Here is an 8660-nt window from a genome sequence, read left to right as displayed (position 1 = left end):
ATGTGTGTGTAGAAGGAAAAAGGCCTGGGGTCCCAAAGTGGCTGGAGGTGTGGCCACAACAGCCAATTTTTAAATTAATTTTAAAAATAGAAGGAAAATAGGAATCACAGCACTTGAAACACCCACCTGGAAGTGGGTGGTGTGCTTGCTGTATTATTTTGCAGTGGCATCATTATATACCCAGCAAATCCAGGTTTGGCCTGCAGAACATCTGTACCTCTTCCCTGATAGCTCCTATAGTGTTTTTCCTCATGGGGTTAACACAGTAAAGGGGAAAATCATTTTTTATGTGGCTTGGGTGCATCTCTGCCAGCTTGTTCTGGGCCTGTGGGAAAATTGACCATCTCGAAGCTGCTGTGAAGGGTCTACTCAGTCATTAGTGCACAGGGTGTCACAAGCCATGGGATTTCAGTGCCTTACTCCCAAGGGTAGCTGAACAGTTAGTAAAGCAAATCTTCCTGAAAGACACCCTGCTTTGATATATTCAGATACACCCAGTAGCATGATCAAAATACACAGCTGCAACAAGGGCTTCCTGCCATGGATATGCAAATACTGAGATCAGTGCAAACCTCCTCATACAAAGCAAACTGTGACTGCTGTTTACCTCCTGACACAGAGCACCCACAGCTCCAAGGCTTCCCTCTTCAATGGCTTTTGTTAAGTTGGCACAGAGCTGTTCTTGAAAGCTTCTGCTGAGCAGTAATTTCTGCACCTTGTTCCCTTTTCAGTGGTTGACCCTTTCATGTGATCCCCCCAGGAGTCTCTACTGCCATGCCTTGAGATAGTTTTAGGTTTGCCTAGCTTCTTCAGGCCTGAACCAGACGGTCTAAAAAGCAAGTCTCAGACCTTCGGCAGTTTTTGTTACTTTTTTTTTTCCCCTGCCAGAATCTCACTGCTCTTCTGGAAACAAACAATTCCTGGGGCTGCTTGTTCAAAACACACATTTTGCAGCCTTATTACCATAGCAATTCTTTCCAGAGATTATCTCTCCATATGTGATTTGCTTCATGCTGTGAGCAGCTCCGAGACTGCATGAACGGTTCGCGGCTCCTTCTCCCCGAGAGGCATCAGGGGAGCGTGGTCCTGGCTCCCCCTGCACCAATGGAGACGGTGCTGGAAGCGATGCAGGAGTTGATGGGCGGAAGAGATGTATAAACACGGAAGCAGCGTGCCTAATTAATGACCTGAAACCAGCCAGAAAGGTCAGTTTGTTTGCGGGGAACGCGCTCGAGGGACACATGCTGAATGCGAGCTTCGCCGCCGCGCCTCGGAAAGGGCATCGCTGCCCTCGCGGGATGGCAGCCGACGGAGGGGGAGCCATCAGAGGAGGATCGATAGCCTCCAGCCTCACTCATTAGTGCGCACCCAGGCTATCCCCCCTTGTCTGGCGAGCCTGGTTCCTCGTGGGGCTCTGCTGAGAAGCCAGGCTGCTTTCCGGGGAAAGGGCAGGCTCCTGCAGCTCTTCATTTTGCGATGCTGCCAGAGAACAGGCTGGTTCCTGGGCTGTCTTGTCAGACACTTGTTGACTAAGTTTGAACTGCAGAGTCCTAACAGCTCATATCAATGCTGTCAGCAGCACGCATCCAAAAATTGAGCATCTGGATGCCAACGCCAGGGGATTGATATAAAAATGTTATTTACTAGCTGTTTCTTTTCCCCCATGAAGCTTTTCTCTATAGTCTTCCAGGGGCTAAAAATTTAAGTTTCTTGACTAATCCTAGGGCTCTGGGAGTTGAATGGGAGGCTTTATGAATATTCCAAATTATCATCAAGAATGATATAGACTTGTAAAGATGACTGTCTAGTAGGTCAGGGTGTGCCACAGGTTGTTGAGTGAGATCTTCCGGGTCCTTGCCAGCCCTGGCAGTTTCTGACCACCTTTCATCTCAAGAATTGTGCAGAGCCATGAGGTAACCTGCAGAGAAAATCAAGGGGAGAGTTGGCATTACTGAGTCACTTTGCAGACAGCGCTGAGCACTTCTGCTGTCAATAAAATCACAGAGATGTCACATGCACAACAATGGTGGTGGTGCGAGGAAAGTGCCTTTGATGAAGCAGGTTTTCTCTCTCTCTGAGATGAGTACAATGCCATCCCAGCTGTTCCCCACTTGCAGGGAGCTCTCTTTCTAGCAGTGTTTCTGGAACAAACCCCTTTTTTTATTTCTTTGGGCCTCATGTGTTCCCCTTGCCCTCTTTGTCCCAGCAAAGAGAATTGATCAAAGCTCTGCTTTTGCAATGCGGTGGCTTAGGAGCAACGTTGTTGGGTGGGTTTAGCTTCAGGCAGACTGAAGGTGTCTACCTACAAAAAGGGACAGAAAATCAAGGCAGCTGGTCATGTTTTGTCATTTAAATCGGCGCTCTGGCTGTGTTGGGGAATGCAGGAGGCATGGGGGGAAGGCAGGATGTTTCCAGAAAGGCACCAGCCCAGGTCTGGAACAAAGCATCTCAGACAGTGCCGGTGGCCTTAGTGCAGGTGTTACAGCTGAGCTCAAACTGATCACAGAAGGGGTCATCCATGCTGGTGGGACATGGCCTGCAACCCTCCTCTCTCTGAGTCCTTCCACCAGGCACTGACCAAAGAGGCTTCTGCCAGGGGTGATGCAGATCCCACATCTGAGGGAGGGGAAGACCCTCTGGCAGACAGAACAACAGTGTCCTCCTGCAGACCACACCAGTCCCCTGCAGCCAGCAGAAGGCAGGAGTTGTTTACAAAGTCCAGCATCTCCTTGACCTCCCACCTGGCCTTGCCGTAGACTTAGGTGAGTCCCTTCATCCTTGCAGTGAAGTCTGTGATTATACATTGCATTTAATCTCATATAGGGATGTTTTGTGTGGGCATATCAGTCGTCTTGGGTTCAATTTATAGGTTATAAGTTACTCTCTGCAGATTGCCCTTTTCCCAGGCACACCAATGTAGTGGGTACTGCTCTCCTTTGCTCAGACAGTGGGATTCCCCCTCATTTTCCCACCTGTGTGTTAGCTCCAGAGGCTGTTCTCTCTGGCTCCCTGACTGTCTCTCCCATTCCTGCTCCCTCTCTTGGGCGTAATTGCTCCTGGGCCTGGCTTATAACACGGTGTGTGGCACAGGGACAAAGATGACAGGGCTTCCTCCATCTCGCAGAGGAAATACGTTCATTGGCCCGAGCATTCGGCACGGCGATTAATTGAGAGCAGCCTGGATCTGGAGCACCAAGTGAGCATCATTAGAGGCTGCGAGTGAGAGCACCGGGGCTGGAGTCTGGGTGAGTGATCTGTACAGGCTGAGAGCTGGCAGCCCCGGGGCTGGGCGGGATACCCGGAGCGTCACTGTCGCTCCTGTGCTGACACAAACCTCCCATGTTGCTGTTGCAGCCAATGCAGGTGCACGATGCCAACACCGGTGCTGCCGGGGAGCACCTGGGGAGGATTTCCATGTGTGAGGCACCCTGTGGGAGAGCTGCCTGCCTCCCTTGGGGAGAGAAAACGGGGAGGCAACGCGGGGGTGTGCTCTAGGAGCGAGTGTGCTGAGCCCGCGCTGTGGCGTGGGGGCCGCCGTGGGTGCCCGTGCAGCCGGGTCTGAGCCGGGCTGGGGGTGATCTGGCAGTGGGGGGGCTGCCCCCATCCCCTGCTGCTCTGCCGCCCTGTCCTTCCCCGGTGGGAAGCGTGTCCCTGCCGTCGGGGCGGGATGCTGCGGAGCGGGGCGCTCGGCCCGGGTGCAGTGAGGCGCCGCGGCCACCAGGTGCCACTGCCCCGCCGCGCTGCCCGGGCCGCCGCCGCCCGCCCCGCGGGGTCCCTCCGTCCCAGCGGGACCCCTCCACCCAGCGGGGTCCCCGGGTCAGCCCCGCCTGGCTCACACGCGGGGCCGTGGGGAGGCGCTGCCCTCGGGCGCGGCCGCACACCCGGCACCCGGAGCGGAGCCCGTCGGTATCCCCGCCGCACACGCGGGACGGGACGGCAGCTTTCACCCCCCCCTCGCAGCCCGGCTCGGGGCACCCCCGGCTCTCCCGCGGTGGCTGCGCAGCCGCCCGCACGGTGGTCGCCTCCAGCCGCGCCCCGCACGGCCACCCCCGCGGACGGCGGGAGCCGCTCCACGGGGCCGCTCCTCTCCCCGGGCGGGGCGGGGAGCCGGGCTGGGCGACACCGTGGGACGGGGAGCGCGGGGTGCGTGTGTGTGCGCTGGGGTGCCGAGGGGCGAGAAGGGGGTGCGAATACAGGCGGGGCCGCTTGGGGAGCGGGTGCGGTGTGTGCGCGGGGCGGGCGGGCGTGAGTGCTGAGCGAGGGGAGTGTGCGGGGGGCGGCGGACGCGGGTGTCTCTGTCGGGGTGCGGGTGCGCGGTGTGCGAGTCTGTCTGTCTGTGCGAGTGCGTGTCTGTGTGTGAGTGTGTGTTCTTCTGTGCGTGTGCGCGCACCGGGGGCAGCTCCCCACGTGGGGCTGACGCGGCAGCCCCGGCCCGATCCGGGGCTATAAAGCTGCTCGGCGGCGAGCGAGGCAGAGCAGCCGCGGCGGCTGCAGCCCTAGCCCCGGCCCCGCTCCGCTCCGCTCCGCCCCGCCGCGCTCGGAGGGTCCCGGCGGCAGCGCTCAGCATGCGCGGTGGGCGCCCGCAGCCCCCCGGCCCCCGGCGCGCCGCTCCGCCCCGGCTGGCGGCACAGTAGGACGCGGAGAGCCGGGTTTGGAGCCGGGCTTAGAGCCGGGCACGGCGCGGGTGGAGCCGGGGCGAAGGGCGGGGGTGTCCGCGCAGACGGCGTTGATGTTTAACCTGGAGCGCCCGTTCACGGAGAGGGGCCACTTCTTCTCCTCCATGGAGTACCAGCGGCAGCTGGAGGAGGAGGAGGGCTACCCACCTCCCGGCAACAACGGGACTTTCAACGACAGCGGGGCCGGGCCGGGCTGGGGCACGCCGTACCCTCTGCACACCACCATCACCCTCATCAGCCTGGCCGGCTTGCTCATGCTCTTCACTGTCTTCGGCAACGTCCTGGTCATTATTGCTGTCTTCACCAGCCGGGCGCTCAAAGCCCCCCAGAACCTCTTCCTGGTTTCCTTAGCCTCGGCTGACATCCTGGTGGCCACACTGGTCATCCCCTTCTCACTGGCAAATGAGGTGATGGGGTACTGGTACTTCGGTAAAGTCTGGTGTGAGATCTACCTGGCCTTGGATGTGCTGTTCTGCACCTCCTCCATTGTTCACCTGTGTGCCATCAGCCTGGACCGTTACTGGTCCATCACACAAGCCATCGAGTACAACCTCAAGCGCACCCCACGCCGCATCAAGTGCATCATCTTCATCGTCTGGGTCATCTCGGCTGTCATCTCCTTCCCACCACTCATCTCCATCGAGAAGAAGAGCGGGCAGCAGGCTGACCAGGGGGTGGCAGAGTGCAAGATCAACGATGAGAAGTGGTACATCATCTCTTCTAGCATTGGCTCCTTCTTTGCCCCCTGCCTCATCATGATCCTGGTCTACGTGCGCATCTACCAGATAGCCAAGAGGCGAACCAGGGTACCACCAAACAAGCGGGCAGAGCGCCCTGAAAAGAAGCAGAATGGCTTGACCGACAAGGAGGACCTGCCAGCCACGGCGCAGCTCAACGGGGAGAAGGCGGCAGGAGGCAGTGGTGGGCAGGAGGGAGAGGTCAATGGCATAGACATGGAGGAGACCTCTTCCTCTGAGCACCAGGAGAACAACCAGTGTAAGAAGTCAGAGAGACCGTCGAGAGGAAAGACCAAGACTAAGCTGAGCCAAATTAAGCCTGGGGACAGTTTGCCCAGGAAGACAGAGGAGGAGAGGAACACCAAAGGGTCGCGGTGGAGGGGCAGGCAGAACCGGGAGAAGCGCTTCACCTTTGTGCTCGCAGTGGTGATTGGGGTCTTTGTCATCTGCTGGTTCCCCTTCTTCTTCACCTACACGCTGACGGCCGTCTGTGAGAGCTGCTCCGTGCCCGACACCCTCTTCAAGTTCTTCTTCTGGTTCGGTTACTGCAATAGCTCCTTGAACCCCGTCATCTATACCATTTTCAACCATGACTTCAGGCGGGCCTTCAAAAGGATCCTCTGCAGGATAGAGAGGAAAAGGATTGTTTGAAGGACCCTTTGCTGTGGGCAGGACTAATCAAGACTTTGTAGGAGAGTAAAGCATGTCTCTCTCGGGCTGTGCTTGCATGGGATGGTTTCCTTTAGCTTGTGAGCAGGAAACCTTTAAAACCTGAGAGGAGCCTATGGAAGCGCTGGGAAGCAGCAGTGAGGAGCAGCAGCAGGCAAGTGGAGGTCCGAGCCATGGCATTCGGCTTCCTGGGGGAGGATGGCCTTTGACTTGCTTGGTTTATTTTGTTAGTTTTTTTTTTTTTCTTTTGCCAGAATCTCTCAGTGGATATTTTCATGACTGCTCAGTTTGACTCTTTAAAGACAAACAGTGTGCAGCTCCGTGAGACGAACAACAAAGAGGGAGTATGCCACACCAGAGGTGTTGGCTTTTTTTATTTTGTTGTATCTTTTTTTTTCCCTGTTGTATATGTATGAATTTTGACCCCCTTGTAAAATACAGTATTGTATTCTTGGATTTGAATGTCTTAATTTTTGTAAGGCAAGCAGCTTTGAAACTGTGAATGCTTTAATTTTTGACACCTTCAAAGTCTCTCTCTTCCCACCCCCTGAAAATCCCCTCTCTTAAAACCACTGAACAACTAGAGCCATCCCCTACCTGACAGTTTGATAATATCACCAGATTTTTCAATGTAATTTTTAAATTTTCGCTGTAAATCTTAGGATCACAGACCTCACCAGACTGGCTATTTCTGTTGTTATTTTTTTATATCTTACCTGTTTCTGTTTGATTGCTGCGTTGCCTGTGGTACAATACAGCTGAGATGGCAACTGCTGTCTCGTTACTCATTAAAGCAGACCCTGATGGAGCGGTGCCTTTGCTGTGCAGGCAGGGATGTCCCAGGCAACCGAGACTATCTCCCCTGCAACGTGAGGCTTGGGACCCAGCCAAGCTCCCCACGAGTTAATCTTGTTTGATATTATACCAGCCTGCAGCACCGAAATGTGTTCGATGCTCGCTCGCTTCCTCCACCTCAACTGTAAATAGATAACATTTCAAAGCAAATAACAGGGCTCTGCATATCAAGTTATCTCATCTGTGTTGCTTTGTGGTAGTTTAACTCCTGTGGGATTTCCTGCAGAGAGGAGGGGGTCTGTGCACAGTGGCCGTTTCGCCTTTCTCGGTTAGAGGGAGAAAAGTTCAATTTTTAATCTGCCAGTCTGATTTTTCTAGGACATATTAAAGCATCCCTCTTTAAGTCTTATACAGGGCAAAACTCTGAAGTGGAAAACCTAACAGACATTTTTTCCAGTGTTTTATAGTGTAACTCAGCTTTTTTTTTTTTTTTTTTTTTTAAACTGTGTGTGTAAATATTGTGAGATTGCAGCAGGAGAGAGTTAATACTGCTTTTACACTCTTTCCTGAAATGGCTTTCAGCTCTTTCTGCTAAAAAAAAACCCAACAACAACAACAAAAAAAACCAAAACCAAACCAAAACAAAAATGGACAGAACAAATCTAACATCCTTGTGCCATGAATAAATTTCTGGAGAACATTTATAGGAAAAGCTTTTTATTTCTAACAATAAATGAGTCTGCAAGTCTTTTAATGTTATGAAAACAGCTTAGTCAAACACAAGTCATAGAAATTGTTTGGAGAAAGCAAAGTTTGTGTAAGTTTCATGTATAAGATGAATTTGTCTTTTCTGGAGTCATATGGAAGAGACTTTAAAAATATGTTTTTACTTTTGAGAAGTGTTCTGTTGATTTTGCTCTCTCTTTTGACTTTGTAATTAACTCCAAGGGTCCTCAGATGCATCTTGGGACCTGGAGAGCAATGTTTACATTCACTTGCATTTTCAGAACTGAATCCTCAAGAAGTGAGGAAAGCAAATAAACTGTGCTTTAATGTAAAAAAAAACCCAACCAAACCACAAGCAGAAGTTGCTATAATGGATGATTATTTTTATTAAATAAAAGAGCGTTTACAGATCAAGTGTGCAAACCTTCTGAACAATCTGTTAGCTGCTTTATTTTATTGTGTTTTATTTTCTGAACTGCTCCAGCAGCCTTGGTCTTGACATTTTTTAAAGGACAGATGGGGAAAAGCACTTTGTGTTTTCTGAAAGGCAGTGTTAGCCCAGGTGGGGAACAATGGCTCTGTTCATTGTGCAGTGGCATAATAACAAATGGGTCCTTAATATTTCTTGGGTATTTCCACTCCTCCTTTGTGCCACAGTGAGAGCATTCACGTGTTTCTTAAAGAAAAGAGCTCAGGGTTTGAGGGTGTGATTTGCTTCCTGGAAATACAGCCTGGCACTACTGCTGGGGACGCCTGCCTGGCGCGGCATTTACAGCTCTTGAGTTGTGAAGGTTTTTAATAATTAGGTTGCAGATGGGATTAGAAACGATTAGGCTGGAAGGAAACATTTCTTGATGTGTGCAGGAGTGTCTGTCTGAGTGGGGCTTTGTTTCCAGCCCCCGAGAGCCAGCCAGCCAGCCAGGCTCGCTTGCCCTTACACCAGAGCTGCCAACACCCTCCCTGCAGGAAGGGATGAGGGATTGTTCTCCCACCAAACATGGAACTGCTTCTTGAGGCTACCTGCCTCCCTGAGGATGCCAAGGTCTGCTCACCATCA

At 52.9% G+C, this 8660-nt stretch overlaps 1 protein-coding gene and 1 long non-coding RNA gene across 2 annotated transcripts; both read left to right on the top strand.

Annotated features, from left to right (window-relative positions):
- Positions 1 to 1007: 1007 nt before the first annotated feature.
- On the top strand, positions 1008 to 3505 carry LOC126649979 (uncharacterized). The gene is made up of 3 exons (XR_007631229.1): positions 1008 to 1205; positions 2571 to 2762; positions 3125 to 3505. It is a non-coding gene; the product is annotated as an uncharacterized LOC126649979 (long non-coding RNA).
- Positions 3506 to 4615: 1110 nt separating this feature from the next.
- ADRA2A (adrenoceptor alpha 2A) lies at positions 4616 to 8029 on the top strand. Its single transcript, XM_050334371.1, has one exon. It carries the CDS (start codon positions 4730 to 4732, stop codon positions 6062 to 6064), a length of 1335 nt encoding a protein of 444 aa, XP_050190328.1. The 5' UTR covers positions 4616 to 4729; the 3' UTR covers positions 6065 to 8029.
- The last annotated feature ends 631 nt before the right edge of the window (positions 8030 to 8660 follow it).

The sequence above is a fragment of the Myiozetetes cayanensis genome, unplaced genomic scaffold (assembly GCF_022539395.1).
Source record: "Myiozetetes cayanensis isolate MyiCay16 unplaced genomic scaffold, myiCay2020 scf10, whole genome shotgun sequence".
Taxonomy (NCBI): domain Eukaryota; kingdom Metazoa; phylum Chordata; class Aves; order Passeriformes; family Tyrannidae; genus Myiozetetes; species Myiozetetes cayanensis.
This window is presented reverse-complemented; position numbering and strand designations above follow the sequence as displayed.

Bases quoted from the DNA above. Each gene is read 5' to 3' on its own strand.
- ADRA2A (XM_050334371.1), top strand. From the start codon at position 4,730: ATGTTTAACCTGGAGCGCCCGTTCACGGAGAGGGGCCACTTCTTCTCC.